The following is a 22,928-nucleotide window of genomic DNA, read 5'->3' as shown; positions in this document are numbered from 1 at the left end:
CTGACTGTCTTCCCCTCGAGACAGCTAATTTTTTAGCTTTCCTATTTCATCTATATGCTGAATCTCAATGGGGAGGGGGTGGGAAGGGACCTGGTTGTGAATATATTAGTAGATTCCACTAATTTGCTTATTTTGATGGACATTTCACTTAATCCACTGGCAGACACATCTATATCAATATATCAGTATATTTCCTAATTGAGCTGCCTTCTCATGACTTCATTAGCCATCTTCCAGTTAATGAAGTCTCAAGTGCAATCTATATGTAATTTGAGGCTACATGTGAAAAGACATCATTACAAAAGAATTTGTTTGATAACTTTTTTGTATTCTGGGTGATGTGCATCCTCAATGTTGCATTTTGTTTGGGGAACCATAAAGACCTAGTTAAATTGGAGGGAGTCCAGGGAGATAAGCAGTAATGTAATTGAGGGAATAAATCAGATTTTGAAGGAAAAATAAAATGAGTTAAATATGCATAGCTTAGCATAAGCAAAGTTTATAAGGCAGTCTTAGTAATAGGTCTTCACATTGGCACCTCTCCAAAAAATAGCACTATTTAACATCTCATTAAAATAAGATGGTAAAAAACAAGGAAAAATGTTTTTTAATAATGACAGAATTAATCAATGAGCACTTCAGGCAGAAAACTTCAGATATAGGCTGTGTCCACGCAATGACAAAGTGGTTGGTACTAATGTGAGGAATTCAATCAAATAAGATGTTTGGTATTATAAAATACTCTCTCCCACCATTGTCACTATAACAATATTTTTAATAAAATAACCTTAACTGAATTCAAACATTAGCATTTTATATTCTTTCAAATTAGTTAAATTTGCAAATGAATAAAACTATAAAGTTATACTGTATAAATTTATGGGCTAAGTATCTAAGAGATACTAACATTATTCAGACCTAGAGCCTGAATATAAGACAAGGAGATACACAGCCTGAATAAAAGAGAGGGGAAGTAAGACTTAATCTCTCCTTACATAACTGTCATTTCCCAGCTCATACCTCTTTGGAGACTCCCTCAGTAACCCAAAAGATAGCAGGCTTTTCTGCTGGTAATTGTACTACCATCAGCCATCAAAATCATGATATTCAATTTTATGTACTCCAACACATTTTAATAACATGCACATGTGCAAATCACTCACATGAGTGCCTGTAGTGGGAGCCAGTATCAAACCAATAGTTCTTCTCCCAATCTGATTTTCTTTTTTTGTGGGGAGAATTATCCAAACTTTCATCATCCCCATGGTATGTATAGACTCATTTTACAGGCATTGTGGATATGGAAATCAGCTATGAAAATGGTTTACAGGAGCAGAGTTGTACCTACTTCCTAGCACTAGCTGAAACCCCACCCCTTTCTCTCCGGAAAACCTCATCCAAATGCAATGCTGTGAGAGTGACATTATTAGAGGTATCACCTTAAATACACTCACTCAACCATTTTAAAAATAAATCATCTGTGAATTTCTGTCCTCTATTGTAGCAATAAGCGATTGCAAAACATTGGTATGTTTGGATCCTATAGCGAGAACAGCTCAAATAGAGCAAGGGGCCAAAACATGGGTGAAATTTGAGCATCACCTGGTCTTGTGAATACAGCTGAAACAGTGCTGCCTCTCCCTGTTGTCTGAGATGGGGGCCATGTACCTTTTCAGGTCCCAAATACTGTACCTCCACTCCACCAGTCCTCTGGGTGTCAATGAGTCCCCTTTGTTCACAAAATTTGGGAGGAGAGTTAGGGTGGGTTGGCATGGGGTGACTCCAGAATATTCTCACCAAAAAAAAAAAAAAAAAGACAGTGGTTTTAATAATCAGTACTTTTTAAAAAATATTTATTTATTTATGCATACAAGAACTAGGGTACAGGCCAGATGCGCGGGAGGGTAAGAGAATCCACCAGAGACAGAGTGGGGAACAGAACAGGCAGACTGACTGAAATACACTGCGGAGGGGAGCAGCAGGCAAGACAGGAGAGGTCTGCTACGCCATGTGGGTAGCTCCCTGGAGGGCTTGGGATGAAAATTGTGCTGCAGAGGCTGCATATAGTTTCACAGTGCTGTGCTTAACCCTTTGCGCCACCAGGAAGGCCCTTTAATCAGTACTTTTTTTCTGTCTTTATTTGAAGTTTGGGGTGGAGAGGCTAAAACCTTCCTCAATCTTCCCTAGTTCTCCATGCTTTGTTCTTATCCCCTCAGAGTTTTTGTCTTTGCTTTTGATTCTTTATTACTCTTAATAAAGCTTGCCCTCATTAACATATGGTAGTTTGAAAAATATTTTTTCTTAAAGCTTTAGACATAGTCATAATGTTTTCTTGACTTGTGCTTCAAACATACAGAGTTCCATTTTCATAAATAAGAATGATTTTCATCCATTGCTTTTTGAACAAATAAAAGATGGCCATTTTTAATAGTCTAATAAAAATGAAGCTCTGAAATTGAAGTTTGTAAAATTCCAGAATATCTGTTATTAGCTAGTTTATAAAATGATTCACTGTCAATTAATTCATAACCCTCCATTTCCTATTTGCAAATAAATAATGAACCTGGGGATTGAAAATAATTGAAATACCTACATATGATTTTAGTTTGAGTATAAACTAAATATGAACTTTTAAGGATCATTACTTCTTTATATTTTCTTTTTGATATACTTCACTGCTTAATAATGGAAGCTACAACATCATTGTCAGCATAAGATGAAACAGGGCAATTATCTATTTTATGTTTCGTGGTACATAATGGATAATAGAGTTTCTTTCAAGACCATGGTGAAAAAGGCTTTGGCCAACCACTAATTTTAATTGTTAATTAATATCACATATTAAAATTTAGAATTTTACATCTAGAATTCCAAATTCTACCATGAAGTTCTTTATCATTCTATTGAGCAAAAATGAGTAAGTTTCAAATGTATTGGCTTTATTTTTACTTTTTTTTTTAGCATTGCCATACTACCCTAAAGATATAAGCAAAGATGTATCTGTCCTTTATTTTCCCAACAAGAAAATTAAATAGTTTGAACATTTACTTCAATAATTTACACAAAACAGCATGTAATAGCCATAGTCCTTTCTTTTTTTCTTGGTTGTAAAGTCCTAGTTTGTTTGTCTTAATCTATGTCAGACAGTTGATTGAGTTAACAAACCAGCCGCTTATTGGCAGGAATATTGACTATTTTGCTTAAGATTGGCTAATTGCACTATGTAAAGCCAATACAGTGCCCAGCACAGGCAGATTCCTCCTAAACAGAGGCAGTAAGAAAGAGGCTGGGGGAAGGCTGCCTTGAGGATTTTTGAGTCATTACTAAGCTTGTACAACACATTGGAAAACAGGAAGAGAGATTAATGAGACCTAGAAAATAGAAAGTTTAGACTTTCTGGAGGTAGACCAGCATATCCTCCAAAGATAAGCATCAGCTTATGGAGAGATTGAAGTGCAAATAGGAGTGTCAGCACAAACATGTCAAAGGATTGTAGGTGCTTCAGAGATGACCTTTATTTCCAGTGGTTGTAACAAAGATCAACCTAACTGACAAAAATTAATAGAGCATACTCTCTGACTTGCTGGCATAGGGAGAGGACCATTTGAAGTCCTCAAAGGGATGTACTTTACAATCTCAAAGATAGTACATTGTGTGCCAGGGCTAGGGAGCCTTGCAGAGTGCAGTAATCCAGAACCAAATCTGAAACCACGTAAAGTGGAAGACTTAATTTATTGTTAGCCTTCCCCCAGAGCTTCTGTGACTCTTCTGCAGACGTCAGCTTTAATTGCAAATTCTCCTGTCTTTCTCCTTCTGCCTCTTTCTGTTGTTTTGTCTCATTCATACACTTGTCCATGCATACACACAAATATCAATCATTACCTTTGTGACTGACTTTTTTTTATTCTTAATCTAATGATTTATTGAAGGAATCTGCTTTTATTAAAGACTGTTGTTACATAAATATTCAAGCAATATTGTCTCAGAAAAGTCACAATGTATAGTTATTTAGTCTATTTTCTTGTGAAAGCAAATTTTTTGGCTTCATATTCTTTGGACCTTAAAAAAATATATAGCTGAGAACAGAAATGCCCACAGTAGGATACACTCAAGATTAATTTAGTGATCATTGAGCACTATGAACTTATTGGATTTAAGGCATAATATAAAAACTTATAAAATCCTTCTTCATGGGTTGTAAAAACTTGTGACAAGTACTGTCAAATAATAATATACATTTAGAACTAGTAGAAATAGTTAATATTAATAGTAACCTTCTCCCCTTTCTTTTAAGCCTATTTTGTTTTATCCACTTTCCTGCCTAGGAGGAAGAAGAGCTTAGAAAAGCATCCCAAGGAACCAAAATCCTATAATTGGCCTCAAGAGACTTGACATAAGTAATTATGACCATAACCCCGGGTGCCCTAATGTTCTTTGCTTATGTAGATTACCATGATCTACATAAGCATTAATTAATTTTGCCCCGTAAGAGTTCAGAGAGGTGGTTAAGTACTACTATACAGGCCCACCAGCCCCTATGCAAAACCTTTGCGGTCCACGGATTTCAGAATTTGGAATTATTCAGATATTACAAAGGTAGTACTGTGCTATGTAAAACCCAGACTGGGATGTTGACCAACTCTCCTCAATAAAATACATCAATATTCCTGCAGTTTCATGTACGAAAATTCACCAAATGAAATATGTAAAAACCATAAATATCCTCATATCAGTTGATGTCATTTTTCAGGGATTTTTCTATTCCAGATTTGCAGACAAAGCATAGTGGAGTTATCCTCCCTTTTGCCAAAAGGGCAATGAAACAGATAAAGGCCAGGAAATGCAGACTTTTTCTCTAACTCCCTATGACCTTTTCCTGGAGCTATAGGAATCTATGCACCCCTTTTGGTAAGATACATTGCATAGTAATGTTAGGAAAAAAACATTTCGGGCATTATTATCATAGTGTCACTATAGAAAAGATTGATGAATCCAGTACATGGATCTGGGAATAGCTAGCATATGTCTGCTTAAGTCCACTTTTTCAAATAAAATGGATCTATGCAGCATTACCTTATTAATGACAAGATTTATTTTAAACACCTACAAAAAATTATTTTGCACGTACAGTCAGTTCCGCTACAATGCTTATTTTGAAAACATTAATTTGTTCTTGTGCTTTTGGTATATTTGAGAACAATTTGAACATAAGACAGATTTTGCCTTTGAATGTGTGCAATTCCATCTGTTAAAAATACTATGTGAATGCAGAAAACTTCAGGCCGCCAAATGAGGAGTTCAGGATCATGTAAGATACACACACGCATGTACCTGAAATATCCATTAGCTGTCCTAGGTCACTGCATGTATTGTAATGTCCTGTTGGATGCAGATAACCCTCCTTCCATCACTTCACAATAGCTCACAAGTTTCAGTCCTTCCAAAACTACTTTCACACGCAAACTTCAGGTTTCATGCCCCAACCCTATTTTTCCCTTAAAGTCTTTCCCATGCATGATTCTACATAGTGCAGTGAATTTTAGAAATGCAAACATTTTCTTATACCTGAATTAACTGTATATGCTAATGAAATGTAAGAGACAAAAAAAGACACCCTGATGGACCCGTGATAGGTTTCCACGTAGTGGTTCTGAGCCGAAATGTTCTTATTCCTGGTGAAAATGTCTCTAAAAGATGATCAAAAATAAGGTTTATTTGCAAAAAAGAGTAAAAGAAAAAAGTATGCGGGACACCTTTTCTCTCTCACTCCTTTTTGAGACAAGAGCAGTGTTGTTTGTGAAGGCTTCACTTCTGTTAGTGGCTCTGCCACACAGAAAATGCCTGGAAAACACACTTCCAGGGGAATATCCCCCACCTTGAGATTTTCATACCAAGTTATTTTGAGACCTCAAGCCTGAAGCTGGCTCCTCTCCAAGTATATTGTGTGAATTAGACCTTTCTACCTGAAAACTTAATTTACTTTCAGAAAGCTTTATAAATGTGTCTGGGCATCCGTATTTACATAATCACTACTCCCACCTCCTAACTTGTGTCTCTCCTTTGGCCACAGAAATGTATACTTGCCAGATGCATTTGGAAGTGAGTGCATGTAGCTCTTAAACCCTTAAAATTGGTGTCCTAGACCTTCTGACATGGAACCCTAATGTATTTTCCATTAGTTTTTAATGTGGGGAAATCCCAGTTCATGGAAACTAAGGATTAAATTCCTTCACTTGGGTGAGAACAAGTGCATTCCCAACTTTTTCCTAAGGTGAAAAAAAAAAAAAAAAGAATGAAGCCGAGATCATTTTGCATTTTATAAGAGCTTAAGGTCCAGATATATTCCACTCAGTACAACAATCCCATAATGTAAAAAGCTTTTAAAGACAATATTAACAAGTAGGGAAACCTCAAGTAGGATGTTTAAAATGTGGGGGAAAAAAACCAATAAAATAGATGTAAATTAAAACATGTACATATATACAATACACAATTAAGGGCCTCCCAGGTGGCGCAGCGGTTGAGCGCTGGGTTGCGAAGCTGTCCGCAGCCTCTGCAGCGCCAGTTCGATCCCCGGCTGCTCCCCGGCCACCGGAGGAGGGTCCCACATGGCGCGCAGACCTCTCCTGCCGCCCGTTGCTCCCCTCAGCAGTGTACTTCAGTCCTTCTGCCTGCTCTGCTCCCCGCTCTGGCTCCAGTGAATTCTCTCACCCTCCCGCGCTTCTGACTGTACCCAGTGCTTGCATAAATAAATAAATAAATCTTTTATATATATATATATATACACAATTAAAATTACTATACACATGTTCTACCTGCAGAAGAAATGGTATATTATATAATGCTATGATTATACTTTTCGGTGAAGTAGAATTTTTATCACTTTTTGTAATAATAATGGAGTTGCAAAGATTTTGAGGAAATTCAGCAAGCAGTAAGTCCAGATAATAATGAGTGATTCTTCCTTTTGAACAATTGTACTGAATAGAAATTTTCTTTCTTTTGAATTACTGTGCTGATAGAAACCACCTACTGATTAGGCTAATAGATGTCATATGTATTGTTTGGTGATGTTCTGAACCCAAGACTTAAAATTCATTCCTTCTCCCTTGTAACTCTGGACCCCCACCTTTTGCATCATCAAGTTCATGGATACATTGTAGATGACAAATCTGTGAAGTATATCACCGACATTCTTTTCATTTCTTGGGGGACATGGTTTTCATCACCCTCTTAGAGCATCATTGTCCTCCCCCATGCTGTGGGAGAGATGACCCTGAGACCTCTGTGGGGAAGGAAAAATAATTTTTCTTCTGCCCTTCTAGGTTCTTGGCTAATACTCCCCTATAATAAAAGACGAATTGACAAGGGAAAACCAAACAGAAATTTAATAACATGTATATCTCTGAATATATAAGAGAGACCCAGGAAAACTGAGTATCTCCCTTGAATAGCCCAAGCACCACTTTATATATCATTTTCAGATAAAGATAAAAGAAATTGCTGGGGGTGGAAGTTGGCCTCTTAATGGGAGGTTACCAGGAAAAGCACAGAAACAAGGGTAAGATTGTTATGCTGATTTAATTCCTTGATTTCTCCATTGATGAGAATTTCTAGAGATATAGTTATCCTTCTCTTTCTGGAGATTCACTTACAAGTGGAGATTTCCCTTATAAATATAAATGTCTCTTACAAAAGGAAAATCTACTCTGTTTTTAGTGCTTTTCCTGTGTCTCCTGTTTCTTAAAAATAATCAGTTTAAAATAATCTCATGCCAAAGAGGCTTACTTTAGGGTAGCAAATTTGGCTCCACTTCACCCCCAAGGAGGAAACTTGTTGCTCTATAGAATATAAAATAGATATTCAGTGACTACATCAAGAAGAGCCTAATGGGGCCTCCCCTGGTGGCACAGCGGTTGAGAGCTGGGCTGGGAGGCTGCCCGCAGCCTCTGCAGCTCCCCGGTCGCCAGTGAGGGTCCCACAAAAAAGAAAAAAAAAACCCTATAAAAAATAAATTAAGAAAAAAAAAAGAAGAAGAGCCTAATGAACAGGGAGGGTAGGGCCCATGGAGTAGTGAAACAATTTGCTCTCAAAGATTTAGGGATCTTTTTTTTTTTTTAATAGAGGCATGTTTTATTTATTTATTTGTTTTGTTTATACATGCACTGGGTACAGTCAGAAGCGCAGGAGGGTGAGAGAATTCACCAGAGCCAGAGCGGGGAGCAGAGCAGGCAGAAGGACCGAAGTACACTGCTGAGAGGAGCAGCGGGTGGCAGGAGAGGTCTGCGCGCCATGTGGGACCCTACTCCCGTGGCCGAGGAGCAGCCGGGGATCGAACCTGCGCCGCAGAGGCCGCGGGCAGCTTCACAACCCAGCACGCAACCGCTGCACCACCGGGGAGGCCCCAGATTTAGGGATCTTACTGTGTCCCTAACACCACGCTGAGTGTCATGTAGCATACAAGAAAAGTAGAAGGTGATCTTACTCTAAGAAACATAAACAGATCTTCTTTGACTTATGATAGGGTTATGTGCTGTTGCAGCAGGAAAGAAATTATCCCATACCCTTCTGGGTTCTTGTGGATTTGGGTGAGTGATCTAACAGCATCAGACAGGAAATGGAAAACAATCAATTTAATGAGGTATGTGTGGAGAATTCACATGGTTGTAAATTCTATAGAACAGTGGAACAGACCAGAAATATTTATCCTGCGTTTTGGGTCCTTGGGTATCAAGGACAGAGTGGGGGAGAATTCACATGACAGACAAGGAGGCGGTGACCTCATTCTTACACTGAGAGTAAAGATCAGATTCTTAGGACATTTTTACTGACAAATCTAGAACTAGTGAGACATCCCGTCTAGGTCATAGATGGACGCAGTGATTGCTTCTTTGATTAGGAATAGAGCAGAAGTTTAGTCCATGATGATCTCTTAGAGAATGATGAAGGACTTAGGCAAGAACAGAAACTTCTACTAGACTTCAGGGCCCTCACTGCTCTCAACCCAAAACAGTCTGCATTCACCAAGTAATGATATTAGACTTCCCTAGGCTTTTGGCCGGGCGGGGCGGGGGGGTGGTGGCTGGCCTGGGTAGGAAGAAGGGCTTGATTGAACTCTAACACATATATCAAGATGATGAGATCTGTTGTGGGCCTATTAAGAAAAGTCCACCTGACCATTTGAAGGAGACTGAACTCATAGTACCAATAAAACCTTTGTAAGTTGAAAGTATTCTAAATTGAGAATGCATTTAATACCCCTAAACTACTGAGCGTGATAGCTTAGCCCAACCTACCTTACTAATGCTCAGAACACTTAACTTATCTTGCAATTGAGCAAAATCATCTAACACGAAACCTATTTTATAATAAAGTACTGAATATCTCAAGTGATTTATTGAATAGTGTACTGAAAGTGAAAGAATGGTTGTTTACCCTCATGATTGCTGCGACTTTGCTACTTTTCGGCATCACAAGAGAGTATCTTACTGCATCCTGCATATTGCTAGCTTGAGAAAAGATCAAAATTCAAAATCTGAAGTACAGTAAATCCTCGAAAAATGTCATTTTATTCAATGTTGATTTGTTATAACATCGATGAGAAAAATAATGGATTCTTGGCCAGGGCTCTCTGTGTGGAGTTTGCACATTTTCCCCATGTTTGCATGGGTTTTCTCTTAGTACTCTGGTTTCCTCCAGGGGGGAGGGAGGAGGGACTCCAAATTGTTAGCAGTTCATGCTGTAAAAGGGATTTGGCTATACACACAAAAGGAAAGGGAAGCAGACTGTTGGTGTGATCGATTTTTAATAGAATTGGTGTGGAGAGAGAAGAATGCATATTCCTAATAAAACTGAAAATTATCCATGCCCTCGTGGTTGAATGCCCAGCCAAATAGACTTTGGCCCAAAGCAGGACTGCTGAGGCCCAAGAGCTTGCAAAAAGCCAAAGATACCTTCTGACAGGGAACCCCAAGAAAGGGGTTAGGCAGCTCCCAGATAACTGGGACAGAAGGAGAGAGAGAAAATACAAATACATTATCCACATGAAGTTAAGATAAAGACCACCATTGTCTCTGCCCAGGATCAGGAAGGGCCTCCCCACAGGTCTCACTCATGTGTCTCTTCCAGGTATATCTAAATGCCTTTGCTCCACATGTCTCTTCCACTTGTCTCTTTCCAGCAGTACCACTTGTCTCTTTCCAGCAAGTCAGAGCCAAAAAGTAAAAGATCCCACACGTGTTCAGTTATAAGCCAAACATGGCTGCTTAACTCTAACCCTAGTTCCCAGTGACTCTACCCCTAGTTCCCAGTGATTCATCCTGGGAATTGTAGTCCTGGGCATCTGAGATCTCTTCAGCATTGAGATGGGGTGCAATCTGTAAAAGCCTCAGGGAATGGAGTTTATTCATGATGTCATTCATGGCTCAGTTTGCTCCTTACCCCAACTCTTCTGCACACCAAATTTGTACATTTAGATTTGTTGGTGTGTCTCAACTGCCCCAGTCTCAATGAATGTGAGGGTGTATATAGGTGTGCCCCATGGTGGAAGGGCTTCCTGTCCAGAGTGGGTTCATGCTTTGTGCCCTGACCTACCCACATAGACTTGGGCCACCTGAGACCCTAAACTGGAATAAGCTATTGGGAAAATGAATGAATACACCTGGTTATTTAATATTAGAAGTATTTGGTGTCTTAGAAGTTTGGTGATGCTCTTGTAGCCAGAAATATGCTGTAGGAATGTAATTCTTGTTTATATCAATTAGCCTGTGGTAAAACTGGTTTCATTATACATTGTTTTGTTTAAAGTCAAAGTTTCCAACAATCCATTAACCGTAGTAATAGCTTAGAGTAAGAGTAATAGATTAGAGTAAGCCAGCACTTACCCTATAGTGTCTGCTGAATGCATGTAGCTTTTGCATCATCCTGAAGTTGAACTATCATAATTTGGCGACTATCCCATAATCTAGTTTGGAGATAAGACACAAACCTAGGAGAGCAACATAATGCTGTAAAATTACAAACTCAGGGGCCATATTTATGACAAGAATAGTATTGTCATGAGAAAAGAGAATCATTTCTTTTCTAGAATAGTGTATGGAAACTACTGGACTAGGAATCATCAGACATAAGCAGGCAAATTTATAGAAGTTGAATAACTTGGAACAAAATCACTTCCCCTCTGTAGGCCTTGGGTTCCTCATCTGTAAAATGGAGATGGGGAGGAGAGATTACTGAATTAGGTGAGCCCTATGATTTAAGATTTCCAATCTCAAAGTTTTATATTCCTACTGCATTCAATAAATGAATGGCCACTCATATACTATGTCCAAGCATAATTTACTTGAATTAACTGTCAGGAAAAAGGATATTCATTTTACAAAGGAAGGGGTAAAGCTTCTAAGTAGCAGAGTTAGAACTCAAACCCAGGTTTTCCATACCCCCAAATTCTATGCTTTTTCCATTATGCTGTGTTTCTTGCTGTACACCACACTGCCATTCTTCGTACATTGAAAGAGATATGAACAAAAGGGGAAGCACACATATAAACAAATAGCTTCAATGCAAGATGGTACAGTATGCCGTTGGAAAAGTATAAGCCTTCAGAAAATGTGGAGGATTCTGTGCCTTTAAATCCTAAGAACATAATGAGAACAGTATTATAGCGATCTGCTATATAGAGAATGGACCATTGGCCAGAGAGTCAAGAGCTATGTGTGTTCTTGTCTTGGCCATGCCACTTATTTACAGTGTCCCTGGACAAATAATTCTCTGGGGGTCTGTTTTCTTGTCTGTGAAATTCCATAATCCAATGCTTCTTTGAGTCCCAAGGACAGAAATCATGCATCTGGTTATGGTTATGAGTATGGACCCGGAGGTCTCAAAAAATTAATGACATGTTAAGTACTTGTGATTTCTTCTTTTTTTTTTTTTTTAGTGGATATAGGATTTGGGCTGGGCCTGCAATAAATGGGTGTGATTTAGAAAATTCATGAAACATTTTAGTTCCTTTTAAATATACAATGGTACCTGACTATCTAAAGGAATTCTTTGTGTAAAATGAATGATCACCACTCCCTTGCTATCTGTCTTTTGTTCAGTTCAGTTTTTCATATAGCAGGTTTATTGAAAGGGGGAACCACCTATACAGAAAACACAATCAAGAATCTGTCATGCTTTGGGGGTACTATTGTCGTTTGTAAATATGAAAATTAAGCGAATGTCTTTCAAATTCAAGTTGGAGGTGGAAGGATTGAAAGAAGCGATTTTTTTTTTTTCTGTGATCAGCCCTGCAAAGTGATACTCAGCACAAACCAGCTGAGCCCTTTGCTAGGCATCGAAAGCCTCTGGCATTTTTCTGCTTTTCAACTCTCAGTCATTTGGGAGGTGGGACAAAGCCATGCTGTCTACAAAGTTTATCCAGAACGTGCTGGTGTTACAAGAAATCACTTGACATCTATTATGTTTCTCCTGTGGAAGAGAGGTAGCTATCAACTACAATAGCGATTTCTTTTCAAAGGGGTTTAATTGGGGTATTTCTCATGGGCCAAATTCTAACTCACTGTCTTTACGTGTGCCTGCCAGGGAAACAGTGGAAAAATACCAAACAATAGCAACAACAGAAGTCTGAGGACCGCTGTCCCAGGCTGCCCCCTCTGTAAACAGGCACACAGAAAAAAAGGTTTCCCTGCTGCCTAAGCTGCTGCTAATATGGCAGGGCTCCTAGAAAGGTGTGGCCAAGGGGGAGGGGGTGCGGGCTGTGCTTTGCATGGCAATGGAAATACATAAAACAACCTGAACGAACACCTTTAAGCCTACCTTTTACAAGTAGCTCCGAGAGCTTGGGGCCTGGGGGGCTGGCAAAGAGATTAGCTTCATGCCGTTGAGTTACCCACTTGTGAGCTGTTTTTCTGATGTCTGGATTTGCTCCTGTGTAGTTAGGCTGGCATCCCTTCCTGAGGTAAGCCAGAAGGTGGCCTTATATTTTTGTTTGAAGTGTCGAATGATTTTCCTTGCAACAAATTTGTGCCTTTCACTAGTATTTTCCAAAGTGAGACTTTCGCAACTGCTGGAAATCGGCTCACTTCTGTTCTGTAACTTAGTGTCTGGTTGATGATTTATTTGTTCAGTAGCAGAAACTATGACAAATTGTGTGAGGCGGCCTCATTTACTTTTTAGCTGCTATAGCCCTGAGAATTTACATGTAAATGCAACTGTGAATGTTTTACATTTCATAAGCGTGCTGCACATGTTTTTGTAAGTTAAGTGACATTTTTACAGATAGACTGAACTTAAACCGCACCCTGCTCCCACTCCCCCACCCCCACCCCCACCCTCCCGCCGCTGCAGGTTGTATTATTCTGAAATCCTGATAAGTCTGCCACGCTGTGTTTGCCTGACTGCCAAGTGGGGAGAGTAAGTCTCTGTTTTGTGTTTTCATCTCTCCGTTTCAGACATGCAGAGCAGCCCACACAACCAGTTCACCTTCAGACCCCTCCCGCCGCCGCCGCCGCCTCCGCACGCCTGCACCTGTGCCAGGAAGCCACCCCCTGCAGCGGACTCACTTCAGAGGAGATCAATGACTACCCGCAGCCAGCCCAGCCCAGCTGCTCCTGCTCCCCCAACCAGTACACAAGATTCAGTGCATCTGCATAACAGCTGGGTCTTGAATAGCAACATACCTTTGGAGACCAGGTACTAGTGCTGTTATTGATCTCTTAAAACTTAAGTATGGGCCGAAGATGATTCCACAGCATGCAGAAGCTCCCTTCTCCGTGCACAGCTGCAGAGACACATACACACACAAACACACACACTTAACTGCACCCGCAAAAGGGCAGACCTCTCCAGGAGCACAGATGTGTACATCAAAACCCACGCCTGCCCACAGACCTAGACTAAAGCCAATGCAAGGGAAAAGATGAAACCACACTTGCATCAACACCCCACAGGCAGACACCCACACAAACATGAAAAGAAGCAATTAGCTAGGCGATCATTGCATCCTCAAAGTTAAAGGCAAGTGTCCCTTGTTTTAAGACACTGCCATATTACAGGAAAATCCAAACACAATAGGAGGAACAGCAATAGTTTCCGTTCTATTTATTACAAGAGACTTTGAAAAAGTAATTGGCCTTCAAACATTTTTAGAAAGGATTTGCTTCATGAGTTAGAAGTCCATGTGTGATTTTTAAAATGTTGATTCTGCCTTTAGGGTGAAGTTTGATGTTTTGAGCAGAAAATTTCACCTTTTTTTTCCTTGTCACTTCATCTATTTAGGTTTCCAGACTTACTCCTCAAATCTTTGCCATGTGATTAAAGTTCTATCCCTCCACTATTAAGGGTCCCTTGATCATAATAGACTTTAACACTAGATGCAATTAACTGAGAAATTAGTCATAATTTCTAGTCAATCTCTGAAATCATACATTACATGTTTTTATTATGTAGAAAGAAATTACCCAGAGAACCCCAGCATTCCGTTATCTTTTATTCAAGGACTTCCCCTTGTTTTCTATATACCTTATTTAGATCTCCCGCTGAAGCTTTTTCTAAACTCATTTGTACATAAACAATGGGTATATCACTGGATAAGCAATGTCTGCTGTCAACTCTGATCAACTTTGATCCCAATAGCTGTGAATTGGAAAGGAAAAGGGAGGGCTAATAAACCCACATAACATGTTATTTTTTTCCTTAGCAGCATATTGAGTTAAATGCCAGCGATGGCATCAGAGAATATGTCACCACCAACAAACTGAAAGCCCTATGGCCCGCATCCAGGAAACTAGATCATCCATCACTTTTTAGATTAAGTAGTTTCATTCTGATATTTCTCATACCTTCTAAGAAAAAAAAATACTATAGTCAGCATGTATGGTGAAGATAATCCAATTAGAACTTTACTATTGATAGTTTGTGTATTTTTTAAATGGAAAGCAGTATGGTGAAGGAGGTGAGAGAAGCAAAGCATAATGTACATTTTCTTCAGAGAGTATTTACTAAAAGTGGGGATTTACTGACTCTTCTCTGAATTCCTTTGCAGGGTTAGTGATAGACAGCTTAGGAAATAGTGGGGCAATATGGTTAACTAGCGATCCTGACAAGCAAATACACTTCTTTCATAGAAGAAGCCAAATAACAGGAAATCTGGAAGGAGGATGGGGAATGGGCTCAGGCAAATGGAGAGAGAAAACTATTCTTATTTGAAATGTACATCTAGTCGTGTTTGTACAAACTGCACCCACGGACCTTCTGTATCTACTGCAAGGAATGTATTAATTGGTCTCAGTTTCATAAGACGCAGGGAAGAACATAAGTTTTCTTGTGAGACTGAGCAGAGAGTACCTTTTTAGTACATTTGAAAATATATTCACCATCACAAATATGAATTTAAAAAAAACTTAGATGCACTATCAGCTTGATCAGCTAGGATTTTCTAAATATATCCTTTCAAATGTTCGTTTCACATGCAGTCAATAAAAGATAACTCCGTGGGTGCCTGGCACTTACACGTGAGTTGTCTAACCTCTCCGAACCTCAGCTTCCTCATCTGTAAAAATGAAAATAATCATGCCTTTCTCAACAGGTTGCTTGTTAGGGAAAAATCACGCTAGGATAGCAGAAAGTGCCTCACACATTGTAAAACATTTTACAGTTTAAGGGTAATATTGCTAGCCTTACCAAGGAGTCAGCTGCCTCTGCTTAAATATCTCCAAAATAGGATATTAACTCATTATCCTAAGGCATTCTATTCTCTCTTAAGCAACTACTGGAATATTCTTACTGAACTAAAATCCCCCACCTCTTACCTCTGCCCATTTTTTCCCCAGATCTAGTTTGAAGTCTCATATAACTAATAAAATCCCTCTCACACCTCTTACCTGCCACAACAGCTCTTCACTATCCCTCATTCTTTTCTTCTTGAAGCTAAGTGTTTTCCAAGTTCCTTCCCCTGTGCCTCACACTAACTGGTTTCAAGTCCTCCATCTTGATCTCTTTCTTTGGAATACAATCCACTTTTCCCAAACTACTCTTGAAGGGTCATGACCAAGGTTGAATGGAGGTGTCAGTTCTTATTAGGATCTTTGCTTATAAGGATCAGAGGTCATTCAGGTTGCTTCAAGTTATTGAAAACATCTTTTTAAAGTATCTGGTCTGTCTCTGGGAACTCAGGAAACACTGGTCAAGCCCCAAAGTAAGGGAAACCCTATAGATCTCTGGCCCTAATAAGACTCAGCAATTCTCTGCAGTTTCTCTCCTCTCTCTTTCTTTGCCAATAGCTTGTCATCAACTTAATGCTTCTTTTGTCTATCACATATTTTCTACTTTTTCATAGTCATGTCTGGTTTCCTCTCTACCACAGTACTCCAGTTGTACCTCCTGTCACCTGTCACTTCATTTCAGCTGCATGTCCCATTGCTAACAGTCTCATTCTATTGCTAGCTCTAAATTTAAAACCTAAGAGAGGAAATTTGACTAGTCCAGTTCATCTTTTTTGTACCAGGCTGTGTTTTAAGTTTCTTGACAAGCCCTGTCAATTATTCTCTCAGGCAACTGAGACTAAAAAGAGAGAAATATCATATGATTAAAAAAAAAAAACAAAACAGCCACATGGCCACCTGTGGCTGCCACAAGAGCCAGGGCTGAGAATAGACATGATGTGTCTTAGGTAGAACTCTCAGCGCACAATCACATTGCTTGCCTCATTCAGAAATCCGTGTTAAGATCAACAATTGGTTGTTTACCTTGTCCTAACTAAATATTTCTGCTAATACTATCTTCTCCATTGTCAGCTTTTTTCTTTGGGGCGGGGGAGTCACATAACACTAATACACAGTCACTAAACTCTCAAAGTATTTGTTTTATTTACCAGGTTCTGAGGTTAAGTCACATTTAATTTAATCTATAACTATATTTTGGAAGTTTTTTAAAATTGTGTGTTTGGAATGGGAGGCTGCGGGTGAATATATGTTTTGGGCCTCAATTTGGTCTAATTTGATTTCATCTTATTAGCCTGTAGAGATATAGCTAAATTCTAATTCTTCCACACGAAATATTTGCATTGTATTGCTCTCATAATTGTGCCATCTGTAGGTTCGTTAGGTATGCATTCCTCAGTTTTATGTCATTATTAAAAATGCTACGTAGGACATGATCAAGGTCGGAGCTCCATGGCAGGTCCATGCAGGTTGACATTTATCCATCAGGCAGCATTATTTTACAAGCATCCAACCCATATTTCTCCATCTTGTTCACAGGCATGTCATGTGAGACCTTGTCAAAAGCCTTGCTGATATCCAGATACAATATGCCTACATTTTTACTGATCTGCCAGTCCAATAACATGTCAAAAATAGAAGTGAAATGAGATTTGTCTAACCTGACTTGTTCTTAGAGAATTTATGCTGCCTTCTCATGTTTACTACTTTTTTCTAAGTACTTACAAATAATCCTTTTAATAACCTATTCCAGCATTTTGTACTCAATCAACATGATGTTTCTTGGTCTAGTCTAAGGAACCCATGTACTTCCTGTTCTTTTTGAAAATCAAAGCTAATATTTGCTGTCTCCACTCTTCTGACACATTTCACCCACATCACTGTCTCAAAACCTTAGCAACTATGACTAGGCAAGTCAATCTACAAGAGCTCACCACTTGGGATATCATTTTAATTCATTTTGAACAGCCTAGTGTCTTCTTATGGATAATTTGCCTGTCTTCATTTGTGGTCACTGATATTTATATTACCCTTTTGAGTCTATGAACACTCTTTTTCTTTTTTTTTAATAATAAATTTTATTTTTATAATCCCCATACAATTGCAACCCCCTTATTTTGATCCCAATCCCTCCCCTCCCGCCCCTTACCCCTCATAGAGTGTCTCTGGTTCATAGTTTTTTGTTGATTTTGATTTTCACTTTCTTATAGTTATTCATTTTCCTGGTCCCTTATTTAAGTTTTCTAGATTCCTGCTATGAGTGAGACCAACCGGTATTTTTCTTTTTCTTTCTGGTTTATTTCGCTGAGCATGATCCCTTCCAGCGCCATCCATGTTGCTGCAAATTGCATGTGTTTATCTTTTTTGAATGCTGAGTAATATTCCATGGTGTCTATGTACCACATCTTCTTGATCCAGTCATCTATTTTTGGGCATTTGGGTTGTTTCCAAAGCTTAGCTATTGTAAACAGTGCTGCTATAAACATAGGGGTGCTGGTGCTCTTTGGAATTGATGTTTCTGTGTCCTTTGGGTAAATACCTAGGAGTGGAATTGCTGGATCATATGGAAGCTCTATGTTTAGGAGGTCCAGAAATCTCCACACAGCTCTCTATAGTGGTTGGACCAGTTTGCACTCCCACCAACAGTGCAAAAGAGTTCCTTTTTCTCCACACCCTCGCCAACATTTGTTGTTGCTAGTTTTTTTAATATGTGCCATTCTCACTGGTGTTAGATGGTATCTCATGGTAGTTTTGATTTGCATTTCCCTGATGACAAGTGATGTTGAACATTTTTTCATATGCCTGTTGGCCATTTGCATTTCCTCTTCAGAGAAGTTTCTTTTTAGCTCTTCTGCCCATTTTTTGACTGGATTATTTTCTTTGTTGTTGTTGAGTCTCATCAGCTCTTTGTAGATTTTTGTGATCAGTCCTTTATCATTAGTGTTGTATGCAAAAATGTTCTCCCAGTTGGTGGGGTTTCTCTTTGTTTTTTAATTGTCTCTTATGCTGCGCAGAAGCTCTTTAATTTGATGTAGTCCCAGCTGTTTATCTTTGCCTTCACTATCAATGCTTTGGTTGATGTGTCTGTAAAGATGTCTTTGATGTGAATATCACGTAGTGTTTCGCCTATATTTCCTTCTATGTATTTTATGGTTTCAGGTCTTATGTCTAGTTCTTTAATCCATTTTGAGTTGATTTTTGTGTATGGTGTGAGGTAGTGGTCAAGCTTCATTCTTTTGCATGTAGCGACCCAGTTTTCCCAGCACCATCTATTGAACAAACTTTCTTTGCTCCAATGCATAGTCTTTGCTCCTTTGTCAAAGATTAGTTGACCATAAATCTGTGGGTTTATTTCTGGATTTTCTATTCAATTCCATTGGTCTGTATGTCTATTCTTGTTCCAATACCATGCAGTTTTGATGATTATGGCTTTTTAGTATTGTTTGAAGTCTGGGAGTGTGATGCCTCCATTCCCTTCTCTTTTTTTTTTTTCAGGGGAGCTTTGGCTATTCGGGGTTTTTGGTGATTCCATATGAATTTCATCAATAATTATTCTATTTCTTTGAATAATGACATTGAAATTTTGATTGGAATAGCATTGAATCTGTATGTTGCTTTTGGTAGGATGGCCATTTTAATAATGTTTATTCTTCCAATCCATGAGCAGGGGAAGTCTTTCCATTTCTTTGTGTCTTCTTCTATTTCTTTTAACAGTGTTTTATAGTTTTCTTTGTATAGGTCCTTTACCTCTTTTGTTAGATTTATTCCCAAATAATTGATTTTTTTGTTCATGAACACTCTTTTTCACGAAGAAAATTAGTAGTTGAGAAGGCTCCCCTGATCTTGGTCATCAAATAAGCATAGGTTTTAAGTCTATCCTGTCCTTGCTCTTCTTGCTCTAACCATATTTAAATTAAAAAGCACAGAAATTTTTCTGTCATCTTTAGCAGTTTTTCTGCCGAGGGTATGACTCTCCTTTCATGATTTTTATCACACCCTGTTAAATTAATTTATCCTTAACTTTGATGCTTTTTATTTTGGTACATGTTTTAGAAACCAGCACAGGTATACTTGTTTCAATAGGAAACAGATTTTCCCAACTCATAATTCATCTCCTTTTTTAGAGTGTCTCAGAACATGGAATCATACCTACTTCACTTTAGGAAGGAACTGCTTTCCTCAAGCCTAGGATTTTTGCTTCACGATGTACTTATTAACTCAAAGTTAAAATGGTTGCCTTCTCTAAAGGTCCTATCACTTTCAGCTCGTCGACTTCTCCTTTTTTAGTCAGTGAGAGACAAAGTCTTCTTATCATTTTCTCTACCTTCTGGGTGGAGTTGTCAGCAAGGTAGGGGAGCTTGGGGACTAGTCATATGATACATCTGGCAGGAGTCTGTGGAGTTTAAATCACTCATGTTTACTATACTTTATTTTTTCATAGTTCTAGAGGCTTAGAAGTCTGAGATCTAGGCACTGGAAAACTCAAAAGCACTGGTGAGACCCCACTTCCTAGTTCAGAGACTGCTTTCTTTGTGCGTGTCCTCACATGTTGGGAGGGAAAGTGGGAGTTTCTCATTTTTCCTTTATAAGGGCACTAATTTCACTTATAAGGGCTCCACCCTCATGACCTAATCAAATCCCAAAAGCTTCATCTCCAATTGCCATCACTCTGAGGAGTAGAATTCAATATGTGAGCATGGGGGAGGGGTGACATAAGTATTCAATTTATAGAAATCACCAAATTCCAATGATTACATCCACTCCCTTCTCTAGATTTTTTTTTTTTTTGTGGGACACTCGCCTGCGGCCGGGGATCGAACTGGCGCTGCAGATGCTGTGGGCAGCCTCACAACCCAGCGCTCAACCACTGCACCACCAGGGGAGGCCCCCTTCTCTAGATTTTGATGGTGCTTATCTGTGAGGTTTTGTGAGACTACCCTGTGATATTCTCCAGAACAACTCTGGGATTGTTCTGAAATGTATTGGCCACCCAGTACATTCAGGATTATGTCTTGTCCTGATCCCTCCCTTACTCAGAGATCAGCCTTTCTAGCTCCTCCTCAAATCAGCATTCACATTATTTGGAGTATCATTTGGGGGGATGGAGCGAACTGGAAAGAAGACATGCAATGCCAATTATGGAGAGTCTGAGAGATATGTGTAAGTGTATATCTTCAGACACCCTGAACTAAGTTACTTATATGGTGGTGAACTTGGACACATTACTTAACTTCCATGGGCTCCAATGTCCCATCTGTTATATGGAGAATATTAGAAGAAAATGAAATATATAGAGAGTGTCTGCTCGTAACTGGATGCATAGAAAATCTGCAATAAATATTGTTATCAATGTAAGAGCCTGACACTGTCCTTTTGGTAAGAAGAGAGATTCAGAGTCACAATGATTCAGAGATCCATGTTAGCTTTAATCTCTTCTGGAAACATCCAATGCTCATATAAAAGCCCTAGTCTATGAGTTATTGAGCATGCCCTGCACAGTAAGGTATTCAGCAAGCATTTAGTAATTGTGTATCATGCATTGCCACTACTATAAAGAATAAGAGTCCCTGTACTCAGGAAACCTATGGTCTAGCACTACTACTAATTATGGTAGCTAAATACACAGCATCTCTCTAAGAGAAATACTATTCTAAGCTCTTGTTTATCAACTGCAGACACTATTAGTGTTCCCAATATCAATTGAGAGATAAGGAAATTGAGGCACAGAGAGGTGAAGAAGTAGCAGATCCTGGACCCTGTGGTATGCAAGGTGAAGCAAAATAAATGACAATGACATGATAAGTACTTTATTAAATTTAAGTAATGCCCTGGTAGGAACACTTGGAAGGGGTAGATATAACCCAGATGGGAATAGTGGTGGCAGCAGAAATATTTAGGTAGGTGGAAGAGGAAAAATAGAAATTGCCCTGAGAAAATGGTCTAAAAATCTTTTTTGATTTAAAATCGTGAGACGGCATTAGGTGAAATATGGAGGTAAGAGCATTCTGGGATGTGCATATTGCAGTCAAAGTCATGCATAGTCACCCGTTACCCATTTCGGTAATATTAGATATTATTCTTCCTCTCCTTTTACTCCATTTGCTATTTTAACTGTCTTTACTAAGTCGGCTATTCTGTGAACAAATACGTTCCTTCCAATACTAATAAGAGATAATCATTCTGGAATCAAATGTCCATAATTTTTAAACTATGAGCCAAAAATCTAAATTTCATTCTGAAATTACTGCTGTTAAATTGACATATTCTCCTGCCTTATTCAGGGACCTACCCTTGCTTATACTAGAGTTTTAGGATCCTCTTAGTCTGTAATTCTTCTCTATAAAGTCCCTTTTCTCTCCCAGTGGGATGAGTCCGACTGCCAAAACTGTCATATAGCATTATACCTTCCCTATGAAAGCTGTAAGTGTAGTTAATAATTTGGATTGCAGGAACCAATAGATGGGAGTTTTAGATTCAGCTCTGCTCCTTAGAAGCTCTGTGTTCTTAGGCAACTTACTGAATCTTCCTGACCCTCATTGTCTCTATCTTAATTAAATTAAAAAATGGTTGAATAGAACCTAAATCATGAGATTGTTAACAAGGATTGTTTCAGAATTTGCATGAGATTTTCACTCTCATTTTAATTTCTTCCTCTATTTATGTTCTTATTTGTGTCTCACTCCTTCCTTCTCCATCCCCTTGGAACTAATTTTTGCTCCACTCTAGAATCCTGCGAATTTTTTGCTCCACTCTAGAATCCTGAGTTATTGCTTTCCTTTCTTTATTGGTCTGTCCATTCTATCCATGAGCTTAGAGTGTGAACAAATTGTTCTGCTTTTAACACTTGGTTAAGTGGAGTGGTGTTCATTTCTGTCAGGAAACGTATGTCAGATGTCACCTACTTCCTGCAGAGCACCAAGACAGTGCTCTCAATTTCTTGACCTCTTCATCCAGATTCACTTTGAAATGAAATTACAGCCATTTTTGGTTTCCCTGATTACTCTTTGCTGTCCCCCACTTCAAACTCCTAACTCAAAGTTTAATTGATAATCTTACTCATTAAGAATTATTTTTGAGTACTGGCTCTAGGCCCTAACTAACTTTGCTTAACCTGCTTTTAATGATGATGTAGACCTTGACAGGTTCTGTTTACCAAAATGAATCTTACTGAAAGATTTTCTGTGATATACAATACTATGAGAATTTAGA

At 38.8% G+C, this 22,928-nt stretch overlaps 1 protein-coding gene across 3 annotated transcripts in view; it reads left to right on the top strand.

Annotated features, from left to right (window-relative positions):
• TENM1 (teneurin transmembrane protein 1) overlaps window positions 1-22,928 on the top strand; it is a gene marked incomplete at both ends in the record, with an annotated part of 529,505 nt that overhangs the window by 181,297 nt on the left and 325,280 nt on the right. For all 3 annotated transcript variants that reach the window (XM_084259136.1, XM_084259137.1, XM_084259135.1), the window contains one exon: window positions 13,452-13,692. In XM_084259136.1, coding sequence (XP_084115262.1) covers window positions 13,452-13,692 — 241 coding nt within the window. The remainder of the gene's footprint in view (window positions 1-13,451; window positions 13,693-22,928) is intronic.

Source organism: Talpa europaea (assembly GCF_964194135.1).
Source record: "Talpa europaea genome assembly, chromosome: X".
Taxonomy (NCBI): domain Eukaryota; kingdom Metazoa; phylum Chordata; class Mammalia; order Eulipotyphla; family Talpidae; genus Talpa; species Talpa europaea.
The sequence above is the reverse complement of the archived record's forward strand: the minus strand, read 5'-3'. Positions and strand labels throughout refer to the sequence as shown.